A 26,752-nucleotide genomic window follows, 5' to 3' on the forward strand; every position below is an offset into this window, starting at 1 on the left:
ATTTGGCAGGAAGGTTCTATGGGTAAAGGCAAAATTGTGAATTATATGGTCCCTACCCCCAGGAGTTTGATGGGCATGGCCAAAGGGGTCAAATTGACTAAAACTTCAAAAATCTTCTTCTCTTAGATATGGTGTAATCAAACACTCTTCACAGATAGAAGGGTCTTCACCAAACTTGTGTAAACTTGACTATAGTTTATATAGGGAAATCACATTTTTGACTATGATTTGTTTGATTTCTATTGGAATTCATTCCAACTTTGTTAACATTATCAGCATGGAATGACGGCTTAATGGTATGCACATGTTGGCCCTGTCTGATCCCTTGGCCTGATGGGTGAGGCCAAAAAGGGTCAATTAAATTAACCGAAGTATTTCAAATCTCTGGCAACTGTTATGGCCCAATGGGCCTCTTGTCTATTCATATGACTTCTCGCTGACTAAGACAGAGTCGTGATATTTGGCTGATAGTCTTCTTAGATATTGGAGGTCATGGAGAAAAACTCCTTAAAACCTCTAACTGGCTTAAAGCTTCTCGCTAACCAAGACTTTCAGAGTCTTATTTGGCACATACAAATGTATGTTCCCTCGATAAGGCCTAACAAAGTTTGCAAATAGAAATGACCGTAACCTGTATTTAAGGTCACAGCCTTTTAAATGACTTAAAGTCTGATATTTGGCTGGTATGTTCCTGGAATGGAGCTGTTCAAGTTTGGGTAAAGATGTTACCTTATCCCAAGGTCAAGGTCACAAGGGGTCATATTTGTTAAAACATTCAAATGACTTCTGTTTAACCAGAAGACTACCTAAGACTCATCATATTTGGCTGGTAGGTTCTAATGAAGCCTCACAAAGTTTGTGAAAAGATAAGATGCTGAACAATGTTCAAGCTCTCTGAAAGTCAAAAAATGAAGTTCTTTGATTAAATGACACTGGAGAGTCATCAAATGAGTGAATACCAGTAAGCGATGCAGACTAATTGGGCATCGTGGATCATCTGGCTATTGAGCAAGTCTGCTGGTCTGTCCACAGGACTACAACACTAGGCTAAATGCTAGCTGGTATGATTGAATGACAAATCAGGACTAGTCAAAAGATGTTTACCCCAGAGGCATGTATAATTTTTAGTAGTTTTCACACTGAAAGTCTTCACTAAATTGAAGTTTCTTATATTGTTTTCTATCAAGAGCTGTTATTAGTGAGCAGTGAAAGTTTAGTACAAGAAGATCTAAAGCATTGTGTTTAAAGGTCAGTGGTGGAAACCTATAATATAAAGAGAAACTGCTGTGATGATCAAATGAACTTTCAAGGTAACTGGTCTGGTCAATGTTGTGTTAAAAACATGACTTCAAAAAGCCAAGTAGCATAATTTCTAATATAGCGACTTCAAAAATGAATATTTTATTTATCTATTATTTGTGTACAATATAATTGGGGCCTAAATTTCTGATAAAGGTCTACCATTTTAGTTCCTGGGTGATATTAGTTATGGAAAGATTAACATAAAACTAACGAATGAAAATTCAATTATGACTGTCACATGAAGCTAAGTTAGTTAGAATGATACAAAGAATCAACTGACAAAAGGTCAAGGTTAAAATGGGTCTAAAGTAAAAAAAAAAAAAAAAAACTCGCGGCGCTCTCTTGCGATTGTATTGCAAATCCAAATGTTGACTGCATGAGATAAAGGCAAATTGCTTCTTGAATTCTTCAAGAATATAGTCTAGACAATATTACATTGATCTCGACTCTATTTCGGATTATTATCACTCAAGTCATTGTGATATTCTCAAGAAAATCTTAATCTCTCATATTGTTTAATTGGTCACCCGCAGGCGGAACATGCTTTGGCTCCTGTTAGAGTCGAGGGAATTCTTTCTCATTTGCAAACATTTTTTTACGTACATTAAAGAAGGAGAAAGGTACAATATTGCGATTTTCTTTTGTCCTTTCTCCATTTGAAATAAAACTATCGAAATCATAACGCAATAAAATGAATGTTTTTATTAGGCTTGCAATATATACATCCATCAAGAATTTCAAAAATCCAATATTGAAACTTTTTAAAATCATATTTCTTGCTGCCACCATTGTGACAGGTTTATTATTGATTGCATATTCAGAAGCAGCCGATTCGATTGGTGGGTCGGATTGTCTTCTTTAAGTCACAAAAATGGTTTGAGTATCGTTGTTCGTGTGTAACACTGCCAGTGTCATACCGATGTAGTTGGGGACACAAACACGGTATCGTCGGGGAGTTTTATACAGGTTCCATCAGACGTGTCCGTGTAGGCGACAGCCAAGTCAAAACAATACGAGTATTGCATCTGGAAGAAACGGAGTCATCACAGTAGTAGTAAAAGCAGACGGAAGTCATTTTCATTGAAACAGCAAATGTTAAAGCAGTTGCTCTTTTTCAGAATGGATATATTCGAAACAACACGAACATGATGAAACAAGGCGTCTGATCAAGGTCATTTTTCGTTTTGTCGCCGTGAAAAGGCATCGTTATCATTGAACGGCTTTATTAGGCCTATGGAGTTAGTCATTTGGCCGTGTACATTTTGTACGACGCTTTCATCGTATTTAAGGATATGATGCGGCATATTTATGTGACGACAAAACGAAAGCCAAAATGGTCCTGATCAACTAACATGCAACGAAATTAAAAGCAATGACACCTCGCGTGGATGGAACATGATTACATGTCATGTTACGACCTTTGAACTATGAACGGAAGGAAAGACGACTTGTCTACAAGAGCACCCATACGTAACTTTTACAGGTAAATTTACCTGTTGGCATTGGGACTCCTTTTAGGAAAAAGACTATAATCACTATCAAAACAAACTGCCCTACAGGTAAATTCAAAATGTTGGCGTTCAGAGATACACCCTTCAAGACAATATGAAGCGAAACAACGATTTTACGTGATAAAAACCACCGGGAGTTCGTTGGCAAAACGTCATTTTAGAACAATCACATAAGAAGTAACAACAAATGTTGTATTGTAAAATATGTCAGCGGATGTGATGAACTTACCAAATTCTGTATGACCTCTGGTCTGCGGATCTGTAGATGTCGGACCGTGTGGAAAATATCAACACGATTATACCAATCGATGCATTCCATCATGTTACATACAGCACAGTACAACCCGCATCGTTCAGCACCGTCCCTGAAACATCAAACGACCACTAAGTCCTTGGATCACAATACTTCCGTTATACTGGTATCTTGTGTCATTTCATTGAATAATTATTGGAATTGAAAATTTATTTATCAAAAAGAATCGCACGGCATTTACACTTAAATTTGACATTAATATAACACTAACTCCAACTAATCCGCACATAATGTCTTTACTTATTTGGTTTTATGATTTATCTACATTTGTATGTCCTTGATACCGACCTACATACGACGATGACTCGACCTTGACCTTTGTTCTCTTGCCATTTTTGCGTCTCCTGGTGGAGTGAGATGAGACTAGCACACGTCGGAGGGAGCTGGTCTTCCGCCTTCCACGTTGGCAAGTAAAACACCGCCACCTCGTTCACTTCGTTCTGAAATCATAAAACACGGAATGTTCTAACCTCAAGGAAAGGAGTATTACACTTAAACACTCGCGAGACAAGGAAAAATTCCTATGTTGTAAACGTAAATGTTTTCGGAGTAGTATGGTCTGTATTTCATATGGCTCTTTAAAGTGCATTGTCCCGATAATAAAACAGATTCATCAGTAGTATTATAACAAACAGCGAGGTTATATACAATTACGTGTAACATGCAGCAGGGTAAACATTGTAATTACATCACGTGTCAAGGTGAAGGTCTCCCTCTGTATGCCGTGTGGTCCTAATAGAACAGTTTCGCCATGTCTCACAGAGAAAGCTCCATAGGTCTGCTCCTGTTCTGTTTCGGGAAGAATAGACACGCCCTGTGTCAAATTAAACAATAATTCTAATCATTGATCAAATTGTATCATATTCCAGGCAAGGCATTTTGATTAAGATGCATCATACTAAAGACAAAACAATTGATTATACTCAGTTTTCCAACAATATTTTCAAATATTTATGCTAATCTTATTAATTTTTTTTTTTAATTTTGTGTTTATTTTTGTGGGCATGTATATCCGCATCTTCCTAATTCATCAGCTTTCGTAGTATTTTACCAGAACTGAAAGTATTTTTTTATTCTCTTGCTGACAGCTACAAAATATTGAATACGTCACGCCATTGTTCAGTTGATGCCTCTGCAGCTGACTGATATCTATCTCTTGTTTTACATAACATTGTATGTTATGGCACTCCTATCATGAAATAGAATATTTATAGAATAGTTATTATATTATAGTACCCGCAAACCTTACCGTTTCATCTAGTGGATGGTCAAGACAAACTATTACATTGCATTTCTGCTCATATATCATCTGCCAGAAGTTATCTTTTGAAGTAGACACTGGTATCTCTGTAACGATGTAGCCTGGTTTGCTGCCCAGGTTCTGTGACAGAAAATAAGAGGGGACATTATTCAGAGAGATCTCCAGACGTCTTCTATGTCTTTCTGTAATTGTAATACCTGATATATCATGCTATCAACTCGCTATACACTTTCTTGGTTCTATGTTATTATTACCCTCAAGTTAAATCACCAGAGTGATAGAGGGAACATGGTGATAGGCTGTGTTTTATATTGTCTAGGTTAGGGAAACTCAATGTGATGGAATTTCAAAATGTTTTGTATGACGTCGTCATAACATAGATAACGATGACGACAAATATTTTAAAATGTAATGAGCCCACAGAGAATCGAACAACCATGGCTTTTTAATGCCGGTAATGGACTCGATTCCAAACCTAAATAATTAGGATATATATTGATAACTCCTCACATTTGAAATTAATTCTTGCTGATTTTCTCCAGATACAAGACAAAAGGTTCCATTCCAAATAAACGAAAAAGAATTAAACTGAATTTCAAGTGCACTAATTTCCTGTAACTGTACATACTGGCATAGTGACTGCATTGATGTAATCCTCCTCGCTGTTTAACACCACTCTGTAATCATTGACTGTAAAGAGACGCGGTAATGTTATAGTAGTAATACTGTCTAAGGAGATCCGGTGACAATCAAGGGAGACAAAATGGTATAGTTACATTTTATCATATCATCTACATGTATTTATCATCTACATATATTTGATGTACTTATATAGAGAGAGGAAGATATTGAATGGTTTCCCGTTGAATATAGCCTATTTTACGAGTATGGCAGGATTTCAATATTTTTCACGAGTAAATCTCTGCATATCATATCATACTCATAGCATTCAATTTTCTTTTTACTTCATTTTATTCAAAAGAAAACATATTTATGTGTCGAAAGGTGGGAAACCGTAGATAAGAACTCAATATTCGCGGCCACCGGTGCAGAAAGCATAAGATGAGGCAAGCCACGGAAAGTACACTATACATAGGCTAATCATAGGTGCGAACATATACTATACTATAATTTAGATGTATACACACATTGTTTGTGCTGGAACAGTCCATAGTTTTCCGTAACATTCGATCTGACCAAAGTTTCGAATCGAATTCGTCAGTTAATAGCTCAGATTCTGAACAGAATGTTACGGTAAGCTATAGACTGTTCCAGCACAGATGAGGTATGAATATGTCTGGATTATAATAAAGCATATGATCGCAACCATGAAAAACCTATGTAATGAATGTTTTATACTCTTACTTAATTACATGAAAAAGAATTTCTTGAATTGATTGCATGGTTACTAAAGATCAAACATTTCATTTTATAGCCTATTGATTTCGTTTAATACATGGTTTTATCAACCTGAACAAAATCAACTTCGGAATTCATCCTCGGTCGATATCTTTTCGGGTTGAAAATGTATCGACCTTATCAAAAGGATATAATTGTACATCATCAAGTTGATCATTTATATTTTACGTGATACAATGTATACATGTATACTGCACTATATAGATGTAAATTGCTATCCATGTGAATGTCTTAGTACAATACCATTGTTGATGGTAAATAACACTGAGGATACTGTAGAATAATACTACATGTATTTTGAGGTCACACCTGGTAACACTGTGGTGCCGTTCTTGCTGGAGTTACATGCCTGGTGTCCAGCGGAGTATGCCTCGCCACCATATCTCGGTCGGAGACCCTGGAGTCTCTGTAGGAACCAAATATTATTACATTTTTACCAGTGAAATATAAAAAATTATTCATTCTATAAAAGTGATATTTTTCACTAGTAAAAAATATCATTTTTGCTGATTTGACCAATCAAATTAATGATGAGAAAATACCAAAATAATTGACCAATCAGAAAGCCCGACATATATCTCAGCACCTGGACAGGGGGAACTACATTTTTTGTTTACAAATTATCGCTGTAGGCCTAGTTAACATAATGGGTAGGTTTTTCGTTGATAAAAAATGTAATAAACAGAATATCTAACAGTGCCTCAGTAATACCAAATATATTTCACTCGTGTGGCTAATATTTAGATATTTTTCACTCGTGCTGCGCACTCGTGAAAAATATCAAAATATTAGCCCCACTCGTGAAATATATTTGGTATTACTGAAAACACTGTTAGGTATCCTCTATATATGTAAAATGTATTATTCAACGGGTTTAGTGTTTCGCTGTATTTAAATATTCAATAAAGATCTCTTGAAAATGGAAACCGCGAAGACTACTGGCTGGCGACCAATTCTCGCCACATTTTGCACGTTTTTCGTCATACACAAAAATATCGTAAGCAGATCCTCAACGTACCTCATTTGTTTGAAGTATATCCCTTGCCCTTTCATGTATAAAAATAAAAACAAATTCCATGCGCATGCGCCGACAGGGGAGCAGTTATTGTAGCCTGTGTTTAACACCTAGTTTCCGGTGTCACAGTACCAATTCTCGCCAACTTTTTAAAAAGCGTAAAAACAATCGAAAAAATCCGCATTTTGCTTTCAACATGATCAATATAAGTTACTTTGTATCTAAATGCTTCTTATTTTAATAATCTTGACAGATTGAACAACATTTTTTGTGATTTTAAACGGTTTGTATCGGAGTCTGATTGATCACGTTTGCAGAAGTTCCCGGAACCTGTCGGAATGCTACTTTCATTTTCATTTTATTTGTTAAACTTATACAAAATTGTATCCAGAACGTAATCAAATGGTTTTTGATTACATTTACTTACATTTCTGACATGAAATAAGGTCAAAGTCAAAAAGTCATGCAGTTATTCTAGTAGATTGTCGCTAAACCACGGACCTAAACGAGAGAAGCAGGTGCGTGCGGAACATCGTCACGTGCTGATTCAATTTACGCTGTCGAAGTGATCAGGAAGGCGAGCTTTACACGAGTTTGAAAGCAATCCATGTGCAAATTTTAGGTGAGTTTGTTATTTTGGAGATGTTAGTTTTTATTTTTGCCTTTTACAGCAATAGATGGTTTCAAGATATTAGCAAAAGCTCTAAAACTGGACAAAATATCAGAAATTTTTAAAATGTTAATTGAGGAAAACGGCGATTGTAGATTGGAAATTTTCATTAAAATTTCAACTCAAAACACAAACTAAAATAAACAATTAAAATAATTTACAAAAAAAAGAACACTGCATATTTACCTTTGTATTGAAGAAGTTTGGAGGGTTGGATCCTATATATTGGCCTTTATTTATTATGATGCAAGTGCTTATAACACGTATAAACTATAGTTTTTGATTTAAACATATTTTATTTGTCATTTACAATTTGTTACAAAGGGATTGGGCACAAGTTTTCCAACTTATATTAAGCCCTCTCCCGATACAATTTTACATTGAGAAAAAATTCACATGATGGTAGTTTTATTTACATATTTACAATCTAATTTTATAAGAAATAGAGAGAAAGAGAGAGAGAGACAGAAGGGGAGGGAGACGGAGAGAAAGGGGAAGAGAGGGGGAGTTGGAGGGGGGAAGGAAGAGAGAGACAGAAAGAGATTTTATAAGATATTGATACAAATAATCTTATATATATGGGATATACATGTATATCTAAATACTTCAAAAAGACAAATAGTTTTGTGGTAGACCTAAGCGGACTCTGGCAACAATCACTTTGGTACACAATTCGACTTTCCTTTCGTTCAAACTTGTCTAATGTCTATGATAATCCATGCCAGTGGTGTCTTCCTCCTTTTCTTTTCTGGTCCTTCATTTATAACATTTCACACACACCCGAATGTCACCTGAGTCCGCAAAGACAAAAATAGAATGTACATTAATTTCCAATTAAGATATTTTTAAAATCTATTTGTATTTTTAATAAATAGTTGGGTTGATTGGCATATAGTTACATTTTCTTGATGAGAAAGTTCATTTTTTCCGAATAGCAGAAGTTGCAGGTCTAGTGGGATGAAATAATTTAGATCACGAAACAGTTGCAAACGCTGAACAGAGTAATTTTTACATTCAAAAAAGAAATGATATGCATCTTCAACAGGGTGTCCACATTGGCAGTGTTTAAAATTAATCAAATTTGCATGAAATAAATCGTTGTTAAGAGTACTAGATCTGTTTCTTAATCTTGCATGCATAATGTTATGTTTTCTGTCACCAATTTGATAGTAGAAGGGAACTTTTGTGTCTGTAAAATTTTGAAGAGAATGTTTAAAGGCCGAGTACGTAACACTTTGTCGGATTTCGTTATCTAAATGACTCCATAGTTGGATAGTAGAGGGAAAGAAAGATGAATTAGTAAGATGTAAACGGTAATTTGGTAACGAGTAATTATTGGCATTTCTAAGGTTATATTGAGAATTTTCTGATACTAATGGTGGAAGAAGTGATGTTAGGTAATTTGGAGATAATTTATGTTTAATTTTATAAAAAAAGCTGCAATTTTCGCCTAGAGCGTCTAATAGCAAGAGGTTCTAAACCACTTTCAGAATATAATGACTGTATACTAGTGTAAGATGGTAATCCCGTAATCACACGTGCAGCTTCTAGTTGAAGTTTTTCTAGTTTATCTGAGTCACCGAGACTACACCCATCCCATACCTCACAACAATATTCTAATAATGGTATAATATACGAAGTATATATTCTATATAAAGTGTGGCGATTTAATATATATTTAAGTTTACGCAAAACACTTATCTGTTTCGATACCTTTTTACAAATACCATCAATATGACTGGTCCATTTACAATTTCCGTCCAATATAACTCCCAAGTGCCTATGATTTTCTACGAAGTTCACTATAGTTGCAATGCAATAATTTTCAGGAATTTCCGTTATCTCATATAATATCTGTATCCTGACCTTCAGTTACTAGTACCCATACATTCATTCAGTACAGCTTGACCCTTTTTATTCCTTTGGTTTTTGTCGCACCTTAAGCAGTTTTTAAACAATTCCATTTAATTTAAACGATAGAATAATTTGAAAAAATACAGCAAAGTTGAAAAAAGTGAAATGGGAACAAGGACATTCACAGGGGCATTCTGGTTGGCAATAAAGATAGGATATTATGTTCAGATTAAAGTGTATATTTATTTACGAAAAAAAATTGCACTGTCACATCTGACAAGTATTTCCCTTGCAATGAACTTTGAAATTTACTGGAAATGTGTGGAAAGTGTAATTATATATATATAAGTAACTTGGATCTAAGACAACCAGTTACACCTGACTGGGGTGTCCCTATGGTGTATGTGGCATTTGAGAAAATGTACATATGTATAAATTATGCGAATTAATAGACAACAGCTGGGTTAGCGACTTGTGTCACCCACCACAAGCATTTTGTCATGTACGTTAGTTGATTTGTGTAGATTAGAAATCAAAACCAGAAATGAAAAAAATATAAAATATAGATATGTAAGCAAAGCAATAATGTGTGTTATATGTACTATGTTGCAGATTATTCCTCTCCAGCATCAAGACATGGTGCACATTTGAAGATGAAAGTGTCATCCTCCAAGTCTGCCTGGCTGAGGCCAACACACTCTGGGTGGTACCAAATATCACATTGGCAGCACTGTACCCAGAGAGTTTCTTCATCCTCATTGTCCAAAGGGTCACTCAGCAAGCACACTTTACATTTGTAGACTTCTTTCTTATTGGTTTTTTGTTGCTTTCGCGGTCGTCTGACTTTTTTCTCATTCTCTTTTTGCTGTTTCTTTTCCTCTCTCTCTCTCTTTCTCTTAACTGTTGCCTCTTTCTTGTTTTTTTCTTCAGCTGCTTTTTCCTCCAGTTGCTGTAAAAAACTTCCACTCGTTATTACTCTTGACTCGGTGACAAGCTTTCTCCTGGCAACATACGGTTTAGCAGGTACAGGTTGAAAAAGATCAGCCATCGCTTGAGGTATAAGACCCTCTGTTACAAGTGGGTTACCCCCTAGAAAAGTTCCACACTCTTTACAGATAGAAGTGGAAGAGGAAGCTTGTGATGAAGTAGAGGACTTTTCAGACGATGACGGTGCCGAGGCAGAGGGCAGGACAGAGGTAGAGGGCGGTGCCGAGGTAGAGGGCAGGACAGAGGTAGAGGGCGGTGCCGAAGTAGAGGGCAGGACAGAGGTAGAGGGCGGTGCCGAAGTAGAGGGCATGACAGAGGTAGAGGGCGGTGCCGAAGTAGAGGGCAGGACAGAGGTAGAGGGCGGTGCCGAGGACGAGGACAGTGCTGATGTAGAAGACAGTGCTGAGGTAGAAGGTTGTGCTAAAGTAGAAGGCATTGCTGAGGTGGACAGTTCCAATGAAGAGGATTGCTGTGATAAGGGAGAGGGTATTGTAGGAGATGATTGTGCTAATGTGGTGCTATGAGATGGTGTAAGTTGCGTTTTATCTATTGCATCAGGGTTGAGTGGATAGATACCTGCTTTTCTAAAGGCCTGTTTCACATTTCCAGGTGAGCAGAACTGGTCAATGGCTTGTGACAGTACAGCAGGGAATCTGGCTTTGTTTAAAACTTGATGTTTATTGACAAATCCAAGGTTCATAGCAAGGGAGTTTAATTTAGATTTTAATGGACCATTAATTTGAACGTCTAAAGGTTGCAAAATTTGGGTGGTATGTGGAGGTAACCCTACCAGTTCAACACCATTCTCTCTTGCCAGTTTGATTACATCTACATTTATATGGGAGTCATGATTGTCCATGATAATGAGGACTGGACGCTCATTGCCACAATTAGGAATAAATAAATCCCTAAGCCATGTTTTGAAAAGCTCCGAGTCCATATAGCCGGTTTCTGAATATCCGAATAACCAATTTGGTGGAACACCATCCTTGTAGGAGGTGTGGGGAAGTGATTTTTCGAATATTAAAAAGGTAGGAAGGACTTTGCCATCAGCCGATATGCATAGGTGTGCTGTTATATGGCCTGTGTTTAGTATTTTCTTCTGGTAGCAATGTTGCCCCTTTACCCCAAAGACTTTCTGTTTGCTTTTTTCTTTTCCCGACCACCCTGTCTCGTCACAGTTGAAAATACACTGTGGCTTCCTTTGTAGGCCAAGTTTTTCAATGGTGTCGGAAAGAAGACCAAAGTATTGATTCATGACATTTTGGTTGGCCATCCTACTTCTCCCCCTGTCTTGGGCCTCGGATTCCCTCTCTGATAGTTCAGGGTGCCTTTTCAAAAATCCCCGGAACCACTTATCACTGGGCCCTTTCTCTATATTGAACCTGGTAGCCCTATCATCCCTTTTACATAGGACATTGATATACTGGCGTACCATTTGCCTATGCATAGGGAAACCTTGTCTGGACATGTAAACTAAATAGTTGGTCAGGGCAGTCTCTTCTTCTGATGTCAAAGTTGAATCCAACCCAGGTCTGAATTTCATATTTGTGCTCTTAACATGGTCATCTGAAATGCAAAATTGGTTCAAATCAATAATTTGAAATTTTTGAATTGGTTGAAGGTTTACTTATTTATGAAATAATCACTGATAAGGATTTCCTCAAATAATTAATAAATTGGAAAGCATACAGTTTGAATGAAACTTCCAATTGTCCAATAGGTCTTCAAGACCCTAGAAGTTTTTTTCTGGAAAAAGTCTTGAAAAAATCAAAAGCCATGAAAATCCCTTACAAACTTACAGCTTCTTGAAAACTTTTATTACCTAGTATTCAAAATCTGTATGACCATTACAGATGCAATATCATGTAAAATTTAGTTAAATTGTACACAATGACATTCAATAATTACATTTCAGTTTTTGTGATTAACTTGAATAAGCAATACCTAAAGTTTTCCTTGGAACATTAAACTCCCTTGAAGCAGCACTTATTGACATCTTCTTGTCATGCACTGTGGCAATGGCAATCCTCAGGGTGTCTGGTGTGTACCCTCTGGATACTTTAGAGTATCTCAACATTTTTCCTAAACAGTTTAAATATTAATGGAGTTTGACAAAACAAAATTAATTTGTGAAATTTTATCGAGGAATTAGAACAAACAATACAATATATGCAGGTGTTATAGAAAAAGAAATTTTAAATTTGAAAATCAAAGCAAATAGTTCATAATTTTAATTGCAAATGAAGTAAACAACAACAAAAATATTGATATAATTATGTGCAAGGTATATTTTACAACCTGTTGTACATTATTTCCCATTTAGCAGTGTGGAGACGTATAAAGGGGAATAACTCCCACAACTGTAAAATGGTCAATCGATAAATAATGATTTCTCCCCTGGATTGTCACGTGATATACCGCCATGTTGAAACGTCACAGAACGAGCGCGTTTTTGCAGAAATCTTTTACAACACCACGGACAATGTCTCCACTCATTTTGCATGAACCACATCATTATCGGGACACATGTTTCATTTGTGAAACTTATTTTAACGTTTCAAATGGACTTTTAGGAACAAGTGACAATTTCTGGACATAGTAGGCATAGTAAGGTAAAGTTTGTTTACATCGTTTGACGTTTGTTATTTTTAGTACGAGAAACCACGTGACCCCCCTGGTGATCAGCTGATTTCAAATGAGGTTCTTAAGGGTATTTACCTGATAATTTTCGTTCTGGACGATAAAACTTGGTAATATTTTGCTGGATAGACGATCGTGGTTTGCTTTCTTCTTGCGTTAGAAAAAATACGCGAAAAAGTAACGCGTTTTCATTTTGCACGTGAGTTGGCGAGAATTAGTACTTGGCGAGAATTGGTCGCCAGCCAGTAATATAATCTAACATGTGTCTGTTCCATGGACAGGGATATCTCAACCCTCGTGTAAGAGTTTGTCCAGTCCGCACTCGGCTGGCCAGCCAATCTCTTACACGAGGGTTGAGACATCCTTGTTTGCAGAACAGACCCATGTTTGATTATTTTTTCTCACATACTTGCAAGAAATGGTAAGCTTTTATGAAAGTTTTCATCGCGCAATCCGCAATGCTCCTTGATATGTGCGTAAAATAAATGAATGACGTCATCATTAAGACATGGTTACTCAACATAAAATGAAGATGTTACGTTATTTTGAGCAGCGTCATATAGCTGTCTTTACCTGGTATTCCTCCCGAATCGCCTGTGTATGTGTCCCATTGCCGTTGATTTTCCAGGTGTCGCGTAAGCTTTCGGCCTCCACCAACGACCCCGGACAGAGGAACATCTCCATCAGAACGGTGTGAAGAAACACGTACTGATCCTTGAGCAATATCATATCATTGAGACAAAAGGCATACATACAGATGTAGTTTCCAATATACAGTGTAGAACACTCTAGTTTCCAATTGTTTATCGTTAAAAGCTATCCTGCGATCAAATTGAACATATTGATTTTACTTCATTTTAACTTCATTTTTCAGTTACGGAACATTTTTTATCGCTCGCTTCCATCCAACAACAGTTATTATAACTATGGATTTATAACATGTTTTTTTCAATATTAACACTCATTTTATTATTCTTAACGTGGTCGCCAGGCAATGGATCTTATGGGAGTGCTAGTAAAACCATATTGGTTCTGTTAACTATACATACCAATGTCTGCACCATGCGAGGCCGACACCTCCTCATGTACTCCACAAACAGGTGGATGGTCACGTGACCTGTCTTGCGTCCCTGTTCACTCAAAGCATCGATGGCAATAAATGTTCCTGTGCGACCAACCCCAGCACTGCATGGAAAATATCAACATCATTATGAGATCGTTTTTGTTTTTAGGACGAATATTTTTTTCTTTATTTCTTTATTTTTTTATAATGTAAGGTCTTCTTGGTTGCCGGGTTTAGTGGATATTGAAATTTTAAGGTGACTGATTAGGCACGTATGAACTTTCAATCTTCTTAAATCCCTATCGTCAAGTTTTGGAATTGTTCTTGTATATTAAAATAATCGTGGTCAATGAAAACTACGTTAGTCAGTGTCGCTTATCATGAATTCCTTTAGGAAAAGGAAACATATCGTGTCGTCAAGACAAGGAAAATGCAGAATATCACGTAAATGACATAATCGTCCATACGCGATTCACCAACAATAATACAGGAACTCCCAAATCAACAAGGAGTCTTCCCAAGAAGGAAAGAAATAACGGAAGGTATGAGGTTACTGGGCGACAATTCCATGTTCTGTTCTTTGGATCTCTTTCGATTTAAACAAAGATCTACCTCACTACCTACCTGCAGTGTACTACCATAGGACCGGTCATGTCAGAATGTTGGCTGATCACACGGTCATGGAACAAAATCAACGGGAACACCTCCGGGACACCATGGTCTGGCCAAGCAGTGAACTGGAACTGGGTTACTTTCCTAGACTCTTTTGTCTGACAAATGCATATTGAAAGGATTTTATTGATATGTGGGTTTTTTTCTTCTTTTTACTTATCTATTCATTTTTAATATCAAGAAGTGTGTATTTGTTGTGTGTAAATGTATAAATGTGGTATTCAAACGAGCTACATGTACTTCATTTACATACCATATATGTTTAATACGTATAATCTGTATTATATTTATTGTTATGTGAACCAACCTGTATTAAGATATCACTAAATTCAACCGCCTGAAGTTGACGGATTCATAAGTAGCGATAGTGTCTTTCACACACTGACACAAACCATTCTTAGGTTACAAAAACGCATTTATCATGGTCATTGAGACGTACATTGCTGAACACCAAATAGAATGGGAGGTTTTACTGTTTTCTATGGAATAGTAGGCGGGCGAATATTACGTACGTTATTTAGAGATTGCAAAAGTGTAAGGCAAATATGAATTGTAAGATTGATATCTAAATACCCGAGATTCGGTAATGCAAAACGTCCGTAGCTTGTAGACAGGGAAGTGATACTCATTCTCCATTGTAATACTAAGACTACCGACGGACATTTTCTCATTTTCTCCTGGCCAGTACTGCACGCATTTAGTCTGCGAAACAAATAAATAAAATGAGTGACAAAAGAAACTCCACAAACACTGTTGAAAAAATATTTCATTTTCATTTAACGAATAGATATGTTCTGATTATTCATTATAATTCAGATTTTAAACGAAAAAATCGTAATACAATCGTGATTAGTCATTCGTACCTTTTTGTTTTCCTGTAGCTCTGTCAACATGACAATCTTCTCCGCGTGTTCCTGCCAAATCATTCTCCAGAAATCGTCTGAAGTGTGTTTCAGCGGTCCTGTAATGTTTTAATTGGTTAGTCAAAGAGCTGCTGTTAGATGCAGCTTTGCAAACTCCAACCCCATTGCAATGCCTTTTTAACTCGGTGCGCCACAATAACGCAATGTGGTAAGGAAGCGGAACACACCAATGGCCATGTAGAGTGGATCATTGATAATATATTCACATTGGTTAAAGACACTGACTCAATGGGCAATGTTATATAAGTTTAGTATCTGTCCACTTAGACACCGATGAACAGTTATGGTTGTATTAAGGAGATACACATACCGATATAGAGCCCAATGAGTATAACAAGATACAATTGGGATTTGATTAGCGATTCTATATATTAACTCTAAAGTGCACATATTTTTCTTTTTTACTTGTTTTAGTATTTCAAAACAAGGTAGATTATTCAAGTACAAAAAAAAGTGAAAAAATGATACTTTACCCTGTGTTGCGATGTAAGTCTTCGGTTGTTCAAAACTCTATAAGGAGATAATGTCGTATACGGATAGCACAAAAGGCACACATCACAATCGTGACCCAGAATGCATTTAACTAGATTTATTATAAACTATTAATGTCTTATGATTAATGTGGAGCGCGATATAATATGTATGTGATAAGTGCAAAAATATATAGATACAAGCGTAAACTTAAAGGATAATCTACTAAAACGTAAAACACATTTAGTGGGAAAACATTTGAATGAGTGCAAAATGACTTTGGAGTATTGCAGATTTTGAATCCTATTGTATTTTCATTTCATTTGTGCCAGTCATTCAGAAAAATTTTACAAAAATATACCTAAAAACTGACGATATAATGACATGATTGTGTCTCCCTTGGCATTAATGTATTTCACTTTTTTTAAACCGACAGTAAGCTTATGCTTTCCTGGATTATATTCATTATCCACGAATTTTTCTTACATCGATGTAGCTGGCGTTGATGTAGTCATTCTCAACATCTCCATTGGTTGTCAAGGTTACTCTGGATTCATCGACTGGAATGACATAATGTATCGTAGTATTTACGGTTTTGTGTTTGTAGTTACACCAAGTTCGTTCGTCAAAAACGTTCAATGGTGATCGCCTAGATTTGTATTAGTCTCAGAAAGTAACCTTCGATATATTATGTTATACAGTAAAAAATATGGATAGGAAAACATTTAACCTCCAAGTTGAAGAGATACTAGAACAATGAAATAGTTAATATCAATCAACTGCTATTCTGTTCATAGTATGAAACGATAAAAGTGTTGTTATCATTATTCAGATTATTTTCTTAGAAAGCATAAAACTTTCTATCCTTACCCTCTGACATTGCTGACGAAAAGACACACAGTTGAGTTACTCACTATATGAAAATATAATATGGCACCATACTGAAATTCTGCCCATCTAGGGGGATGAAGGTCATTTAAATGGGGTCTTAACGAATGTAAAAAGGAATACAAATTCATCTTCTTATTCTAGCCATTTGGTAAATTTCGAAATTCCTTAGGTACAAAGAAAACATTTATAAGGTATTTTTATTCTAGATGTTAAAACTTCCACCGTTTACTGATTGGCTTAGGCATTTGTTGCATTTATAGCATTTTAATATGTATTAATACATACATTTGTACTTCATTTATAAAAAGGAATAAATAAATCAACTATTTAGTCGCAATTTTTATACATCTAATTTCCAGAAAGGCAACTTTTAATATACCCTAAAATCACAGCCATAATGTCAATATAAAAACAACAGTTATGATAGTATTTGCGTATGTACCCTCAAAATCACAGTCATACTGTCCATATCAAGATAACAGCATGACGTCATGACATGTAAATATCACATCAGAGAATATTAGATAAATTTAAAGTTGGACTCACATGTGGTAATGTTGGCATACCGGTTCTTTTTCGAGTTTTTCCTGTTTGTTCCTACATTGCATGGACTGATATCTGCGCCTGGTAGATTCTTAAATGGTATACAACAAAATAGGCACATTAATTTATGCAATTCACCTCGAATTGCATGATCTTGTGTATGAACACGTTTACATTTATTTATACTTCCGTGTTATTAATAGCAATGATGATGACTGTATTACTGTCCATCATTAACCCACGAGACTTTGCTTTTGTCGTTCGATTCGAGTCTCATGGGTTTCCAACGATATTTATTGCCACATGCGATGCAAAGTCTGAAGCATTTCACCTAAAAACAAAATGACGTCACCATTACTGATTATACTAGTAACAGCTTAAAATGAAGTGACATTACTTGATAATTTAGGGAGTTGAAATAAAAAGAAACCAATCATAATCTTACGAATTCCTTATATAATAAGAACGTTCTATCAGAAAGAAAACAAACAAACCTCGTGCAATATTCTGTGATATTAGCAATAGTTCTGCTTAGATATATATATTTGGAGATGCCATATACAACCTCAACTCGTTGTGTAGCCTCTATTGATACAAGTGCCTTTGTTTTCATAATGAGTGCATGATAACCAAAACGTGGAGTACCACCTCATAATAAATAAAATATATAAATTTGTGTCGGTGTTCATTCCGCTACTTCAAACCTCGGAATTACGACATATTCGAAGAAATGGCGAATATGGAATTAAACAGACCATGAAATCTTTGTTGAAAAGTGTCTTGTCCTTCATCATTGTTATGTGATCCTGGATATCTCTGACCGCGGTACTCTTCGCCTGACTCGGCGAGAAGGACGAGAGGTTACAGGGAACTAGAAGAGAGGCGTTCACGTCATAATCCTCCTTGTCGGTCGTGTCTCGAGTATCTATACAATAAATACAACAAAATAAAAATAATCAATATATTCATAGAGAGACGTTCAGGACATCACGATACCACAACTGATGTTTCTGTATTTAATAGCAGAATTCCAATGCTTGAAGTGTCAGAATAGCGAGTGGATGCTAGTGTTATGGATCACGAGTAATAACATAATAAGGATGTGTCGAAATAAAGGTTAAAATTATTGTTTTTGATTATTACCCGTAGGTAGTAAATGAAATACTTCGCACCAACATATAACATTAATATCAATGAGATAAAATATTCCTGAAAGACAGTGTATTGCTTTTATTTCATTTCAACAAATTTTATTGACAAAAATGATGGAATATAGTCAATTGGATTGAATAACAGGCTATGCCTATGTAAATTCTCTCCATAATGTAGATGGCAGGATAAATGGACAATGTAATTATGTGAAATTTAAAGATATCAATTATATATGTTAATTATTTTATATTTACCGGTATATTTGAAATGAAAAATTACAAGGAAAGAAAAAAGAAAGAACATAACATATATACATTATTATATGAATAAAGGGAGGCAACTCAGTGTTTAATTAAAAGGAATAACATAAATATTCATCCACACTTCACACACATTCAGGACACATTAAGATAATGATATTCATATTTCATATATACATAAATATACAAGGAAGTTTATTATGTACTGTAAGCCATAAAGTAAACACTGACCCAAAAGTCCATGTGCTTTTATGCACAGGGTAGTGTTACCAATAGCTGGTACCAATATATAAATATGATAGTTTGCATATATGTATTTACACTGTGAGAACAAGACAAGACAGACTGTATTGCTTTTATAGTGCTTTGATTACATAGTGAATCAAATGATTCACGTGGAATGATGGTGAAACATCATCTACATCAGCATGTATATATTGTATCTCACCATCTATCTGTGTACTCTTTATGTCACCATTGCTTCCATATGCCTTTGCTGCCGCTGCAATATCAGGCAGGGGCAGTCCGTTAAATGTTTTGAAACTATCGCCTTTCTCGAAGTCCTGGTTTCTCTTCTGGCGTACTCTCCGTCTAATCAAATAGAAATCGTTCAGTTCAGGTGATTGCAGTTGGCACGATACGCATGTGACAAAGGACATGTCTAAGTACAAATGATTCTTATTGTTATTGCGACTTACACTTTGTACTAAAAAAATTTATAGAACGGCATGCAACTTCCTGTTTAGAGAAGTATTAAATAAATGCAATGTGAGTCTTTTTTTAAATTTTAGAGACCTGAAAATGACCTGACGTCTTAACTTGGAAACGACCCTGCTACATGATCAAGAATATCTTTACTACTACACAGAAACATCTTTAAGAATATTTTTATGTCCGACTCTAAAATCCCACTTCATGGGTTTATTTTCTCCATTCGACAATAAAATAATACACAAATGTAGAAGTTAAAATTGTACTACAAATGTACATGTTGTCTCAATAAGATCGCAATCATTGATCAAATACTTGGCTTGGGCCGGGAATATTTTATGTATATTACAGTGATTTCAAGGAATATAAGATTTATACAAACCTATATATGTATACTGTGGCGATGAGGGTAGTTATAAAGAGAAAAGCAACGACAATCCCAACTAAAACGACAAGATTATTCTTGGAGCAAGTAAATCCTTTACAGACCGGGGTCTTTTTACGATTGGGGTCTGTTAGGTCCACATCTTCAAACAACTGTGTAGATTTTGTGACGTCATCTGAAATGTTAACAGTGTTGCTAGGTTGCGACGCACTCCCTGTAAAGTACACACTCAAACTTTCACTATCTATTTCTCGAGTTGTAACTGGGATATCTGTGACTGTTTCTGTCAAATGCATATCAGAACTGACATTATCCAATTCTCGAGTTGTTGTTGGTGAGTCATTCTGAGATTCCTCTGTTCCGTCTCCCGACCAGTCGGAATATGTATTTGTTTGGGAAATGGTACTTTCCGTTATTGGAGAAGAAAATATTTGGGTTGTACCTGTAGCTGTATCCGTATCGCCTGTTGTGTTCTCAGAGACAGATGGACTAGATGTTTCTTCACCAGCTGTTTCTGTGATATTACTCACACTCTCGGTGTTCACCGTGATCTCCTCTGTTGTTGAATATTGATGACCCCAGATCAAACTGGTCGAATCAGTCACTTTGCTAATTCCCTTGGTTTGGACATCTGATGTACTATCGGTTGGTAAGATGCTGAAGGTACGAGTAGTGCTAGTAGAATACATTTGGGCATTTCCAGATGTAACAGATGAAAGTGTTGTTGAAAATGAACTAATATTAAGTCTACTTTCAGCAGATGGTGTAGTGCTTTCTTCCAGGCCTGGAAATTGCAACTCACCCGAGGTTCCTTTGGCTGCAACCTGTGTTACTCCAGGCGTCTGTTTCGTTTGCCCAACTGCAGTAGATTCGCTTGCTCTATCTGTAGTAACTACATCTGGTGTACTATTTGAAGGCATAGTCGATGCCATATTTGTGTCCGTTGTCGTTGTTGTGGTGTTATCATCAACTGTTTCAGCACGTGGCAGTGAGTTCATAGTCGTGTTATTTGTTGTTAGCTTTGTTGTCAGTATCATTATCGGTGCCTTTATTGTTGTTTGAGTTGGTAGTGTCTGTGGTGTTGTTGCCTTCGTTGATGTTGGAGGTGGTAGTGTCTGTGGTGGTGTTGCCTTCGTTGATGTTGGAGGTGGTAGTGTCTGTGGTGGTGTTGCCTTCGTTGTTGTTGGAGGTGGTAGTGTCTGTGGTGTTGTTGCCTTCGTCGTTGTTGTTGTTGTAGCCGTTGCTGAAAAATACAGTTACACAATTCACGATAGCAAACCTTCTATTAAGTAAGATCATTATCAGTTTCACACTGACGTAGGTAAAGTACACTTGCATTCCGTTAATAATTGTTCATTCAATTAATTTAAACTTAAATGTCTTTTGCTTAAAAGTTCTAATCCCACCTGATGTATCTTCATTTGATGGAGTTTAATTTAAAGCAAACAATTCAAAGCAGCACAATAACTTAATTGAATTGATTCCATTAATAGCATTATAAGGAAATATTATTTTAAAGTTTGCAAATGATATAAGTACATATGTATGTATGATAATGAATGTCCTTTCGATTCCGGTATGTTGATTTTCATTTCAAAATATAATGCATATAGTATCTTCAGACAATTTTCAAATATTACATCATATAAATTCTTAACACGTTAATGTAGAAAGACTTTTTATTTTCTACCTATATTACAGAGATATCCATTCCATCCTTTTGCACATGTGCCCGGGCAATTTCCTGTTATAGAATCACACGCGTCTCCTGCTGCACATTCACCACAGTTGTTTTCGCATGCTGCTCCCCAGCGACCGGACACACAGCCTAAGGCAATACATTACAAACGATACTAGTACTTTAACTGACATTTTCCACACTTCCTATCGCTCTGCTCGACTGACGTGCCATACAAACAAAGTGATAAAAACCTGGTTGAATGGACTCTTCTAAATAAATTCTGAATTACTTTTTTTACCAATATTTTAGTATGTTGCAATCAAGTAAGACATATACCAGGAATTTTGAAATTTATTAAAATGTGAAACTTTGAAAGCAGCAATGATGAACTTATTAGCCTTCAAATAATTGCATATGACACACAAATAAGTTTGAACAATAAAATAGTACATAGAAGTAATAGCCTTTGTCTCTAAAACATTAGAATTACTTGCGATTTCTATTTTTGGTCTGTAGGACATATCCGAGTTTCGTAAGTTTCAAACTAGATGGAGATAAGGTAGTACAAGAATCTATTTGGACAGGCAAAACTCTATTTAGTTCAACTCCTTTGCTTACCGTATACTTCCACTTCACAAAAGCGCAGCTCTGTCGGTCTTATGACGTAGACACTTCGTATGGCTTTGCTGACACAATATGTGGCAGTGTCTAAGGCGCCGTCCGAGGGTATATCATCGTAATTTGTGAAGCAATCTTTCTTTTTCGACGCAGACGTAGTATTAGACAATCGAATGTGGATGTTTTTCATCATTTGTAGATCTGAATTAGAATCTGATCCAAAGAGAAAAAAGTTATTGAGAGATTTCTTATGCATTATTCATGTTTTGTTTTATATATAAACAAATACAAACAAACGAGAGAATAGCGACACGTGAGCAAAATCCGGTTTTTTTTATTTTATATTTTTTCATTTGAAAACAAGGTAAATTATGAACAACCTTTAATAAATAATTGGTAGTCTTATAACAATTTGATACCTCACGCGTCTAATGCTCTAATTAAACCCGTTATATAAATTTCCTATTACATCGACATTAATACAAGATCGTCTTTCAATATAGAACTTTAGGCATGTCAACAATATCGAGGATACACGTTGTATTATCACAGCGGGGCATCACTTAATTGCTGTATTACATATACATGTTAATATTTTATGTTGCTTAAACTAAATCTATATTTCTCTTGTTCATCCTCTAAACGTCTGTTAACTCATCTTTGAATAATAACATTTTCCCGGTCAGGAACATTTCAGGATGTAGAACGGTAACTCGAGCTTCTGTAATGTCGTTTATCGCTTACCGGAGATAGTCAATATATACATCACGTTATTGTTCTCATAAATACACGTGTAAAGAATGCATGAAAAGCCTAAAGCAAAACAAACAAGGGTGTACATATTAAAATAATTGATCAAAGCAATACATTCAAATGCCAAAACCTGTTTAAACTCAATATCATCAGGTAGAAATAATCATTTAGTGAGTCTATCTACAAGAAAAATAACTTGGTACTAGTTGTTTCTGACAACAACTACGACTGCAGTGTTGTATGGAGATTTACCTGTGCCACTGTGCCTTATGATGACGCGATGCACGTTATGGAGGCCACGTAGGTCGATCCATACCCGGGCATTTTTGCGGGGCTGCCTCGTGTACTGTATACAAGTCGCCGTGTCTCCATCTGCTGCCTGACCTACTTTAGGAATTTTGTTGGAACGTGGTAGTATCATCAGCTTCTCTGAAAAAAAAACCCCAATTACAACAACATAGGTTAAACTATTTGAATTTGCAAGAGCAAATTCCTTCAAATTTTATTACCACATATAATCGGCCTACAATCCAGTGAATAACATTGACATATCATACCATGGAACGTCTATCATTGGTTACGCATATCATCAATGGATTGTGACGTCATAATAAGTGAAGTGAAAATGGCGCAACAAAATTTGATTTTGTCTTCATATTTTGACTTGAAAACTTGTTAAAAACCTGGTAAAAGTATCTTTAATGTGGTTTCCTTTCATACGGGATATTATGATACGAGCCTGAGAATTTATTTATTTACTTTTTTTTCAACTTTTACTCGTTTTAGATCGTATATAAATTTTTGATCCATAACAATAAATGATATACATCAGTAATTTAATGCTCAAAGTTCAATCTAGTTTCAATACAATGGCAATTTCCTTGTGCAACTCTCCTCTCCAAAAATTGTTTGAGAAGCGGGTTTTGTTCCATAGCTAAAAACACTCAATTGACACGTTTATACTTTAAATTGTGTGAATACAACACACAAAAATCCCACTCAACATTACAAAGCAATCAAAGGAAGACTTGATACGTTATTTCATTATAATGGAGTGACAACAAACATTTTTTTTATCGAAACGATTAATTAAGAAACTATTCGGTCTTAGTTTGTCCAAAGGCCGACAGACACTTAGGTGTCCAAACAAAATTTCATCAACAGACCATAACCGTATTATACTTTCAATAATTTTTAACATTGAAACTGAAAACACATAGATTTTCCCATAATAATGGTTTAAAAATAGTAAATCCAAGCGTGTGAATATTGAGCTGTAAAAATGATATCCGGGGTGTCGTCGTTGAAGTAGAAGCACCTAACCCTTCTAGAATGTCTAGTCTGATTTCCTCTGGTTCTCAATAATTTTAACTTGGTACTCACAAACAAGAACAAAAAACCAAAGAAATGTAAATAAAGCCGGAGATGTACAACACGACAGCAAAATACAAATAAAACAAAAAAATACATTAAGTGGACAATTATATTATGATCAGGTGTTTTGGAGGAGTATATTTCTTCTTCTGATTTGACAACAGCTGACATACAAATAAAGATTATTCGCGGTAACGTAAGGCTATCGCTTTACGGTGTATTTGCATGGTTTAATTATTATATAAGCGTGGTGTGATATGCAGTTAATTTACACCAGCCTTACCGTTCGCCCTTTACAGTGACCAATTGTGGCAGGTACATCTATTTGCTTATATACGATTATAGCATGCCATACACTTACCAAATTTCATTGTGTCCACTTCTGAAAATAAAACAGACAATTTAATTGTTAAAGTTAATTGTTAAAGGTTAATTGGGAAACACCACAAACAGATGAATACCTTACACTGGAATCATATCACGTTCATTAATGACATCTTCATGTAATCAATATTCGACAGTATCATTTATTACTATTTAAGCTGTTTTGGGAAAAGTATTATCAATATTTAAGCTCTTTTGGGGACAGTAGTATTAATAGAAAAATAATTTGTTTTGAGACAGTATCATCAATTGATATTTAAGCTGTTTCGGAGGCAGTATTACTGACTGCAATTAAAGCTGTTTTGGAGGCAGAATTATTAATTACTATATAAGCTGTTTTTGGGACTGTACCATTAATAAATGTTTAATTATTTTAGCGACAGTATTATCCATTACTATTTCAATTGTTGTGGGGACAGAATTATCAATTACTATTAAAGCTGTTTTGGGGATAGTTTTATTAATCAATTTTTAATTGTTTAGGGGACAGCATTATTCATTACTATTTTAATTGTTTTGAGGCAGAATTATTTATTTTATTTTAATTGTTTTCTGGACGGTATTATTCATCACTATTCTAATTGTTTGGGGAACAGTATTACTGATTCCTAGTTAAATTGTATTGGGGACAGCATTATTGATTCCTAGTTAAATTGTATCGGGGACAGCATTATTTATTACTATTTAAATTGTATCGGGGACAGCATTATTTATTACTATTTAAATTGTATTGGGGACAGCATTATTTATTACTATTTAAATTGTATTGGGGACAGCATTATTTATTACTATTTAAATTGTATTGTGGACAGCATTAATACATGTAATTACTTTTTAAGCTGTTTTGGGTGCAGCATTATTAATAATAATCTAAGTTGTTTTGGTGGTCAGTAATTAATTTTTGGGCATTTGTTACCATTATTCAAACAAGTATTACTTGGTTCTGGTGACTTATTTTAAACATTATGAACTAGCAATTTCAAATGATACCAACAAAATATTTTTTTGTTCGTTTGTTTGTTGTTGTTTTGTTGTTTTGTTGTTGTTGTTTTTTTGTTTTGTTTTTTCTGTGTTGTTTTTGTCTTTTTTTTTTTTTATATAAAACTATCAACAAAATTTTAACATGCCTTCGTCAATGTCACCATCCATTGATCGTTGAATTTCAAATACATCTAACACGTTACTCAAAATTGCGGTTGGATGCGCTCACAAGCTTCCCATAAAGGAACAAAATCTTTGAATACCAACTTATTAATAGGTAAGAATATTAACAAATATTATCGGTAGTGTTATGTCGAAAGAAGAAAATAACTAAATAGATAAACAAATATATATTACTTTTACCAATCCACGATAGTACCCTTTTGGTTGTACCATTTTATTTATACAATGGTATTACAAACGTGCTTCAATGTTTGTCAAAAATCATTGTTTTACATTCATTTTCAATACAGTGAGGTATGACTCCAGAAAATTCACAATTCACTATCTAATGAGTTATCGCCGAATAAAGCTTTCAACAAAATCAGAATATGTCATGTTATATATCTATCATATAATTTGTTAATTAGGCATACGAATACACATCGTACTTTCTTCCTTTGATGAGCAATATTGATTAAAATTATTATTAACTACAACGCTTAAAGTGTAAATCATTACTCACCCAATCCCTGGCTTGTGTTCAAACAGAAGAGGATAAAAACCAGACACAAACGACAAACAAACATTGTGATAAAAAATCCTTCCCTGGATCACTATATAACTATAACTGCATGACCGTGGTGTAATTATTCCTTGAGAAAGAACGCCTTTGTTAGTTCGTAACGTCCATTTAATATATTCCAGTTTTAGACATTTCCAAACTGTAAAATGGTTGATTGTTCTACAGTGTAT

General features: G+C 35.3%; 1 protein-coding gene across 1 annotated transcript; it reads right to left on the reverse strand.

The window, feature by feature from the left end:
* Positions 1-1,984: 1,984 nt before the first annotated feature.
* On the reverse strand, positions 1,985-26,752 carry LOC117325532 (receptor-type tyrosine-protein phosphatase alpha-like). Its single transcript, XM_033881821.1, has 23 exons — positions 26,523-26,752; positions 24,834-24,854; positions 23,351-23,527; positions 22,346-22,558; positions 21,737-21,874; positions 20,044-21,289; positions 19,399-19,541; positions 18,294-18,463; positions 17,542-17,629; positions 16,591-16,664; positions 16,107-16,143; positions 15,574-15,671; positions 15,284-15,412; positions 14,663-14,808; positions 14,025-14,160; positions 13,549-13,689; positions 6,116-6,212; positions 5,016-5,077; positions 4,376-4,507; positions 3,815-3,940; positions 3,415-3,566; positions 3,043-3,178; positions 1,985-2,327 (listed from the first exon to the last, which is right to left on the reverse strand). The coding sequence occupies exons 1-23, from the start codon at positions 26,584-26,586 to the stop codon at positions 2,214-2,216; spliced, it is 3,840 nt and encodes a 1,279-aa protein (XP_033737712.1). The 5' UTR covers positions 26,587-26,752; the 3' UTR covers positions 1,985-2,213.

Source organism: Pecten maximus, chromosome 4 (assembly GCF_902652985.1).
Source record: "Pecten maximus chromosome 4, xPecMax1.1, whole genome shotgun sequence".
NCBI lineage: Eukaryota > Metazoa > Mollusca > Bivalvia > Pectinida > Pectinidae > Pecten > Pecten maximus.

What these genes read in the sequence shown, in the direction of transcription:
- LOC117325532 (XM_033881821.1), bottom strand. Translation starts at nt 26,586, where the DNA reads ATGTTTGTTTGTCGTTTGTGTCTGGTTTTTATCCTCTTCTGTTTGAAC. An exon ending in TGGATATCTCTGTAATATAG is followed by an intron (nt 21,290 to 21,736) that starts GTAGAAAATAAA and finishes TGTATTTTTCAG; the next exon opens with CAACGGCTACAACAACAACA. An exon ending in CCTATGGTAGTACACTGCAG is followed by an intron (nt 14,161 to 14,662) that starts GTAGGTAGTGAG and finishes TTTTCCATGCAG; the next exon opens with TGCTGGGGTTGGTCGCACAG.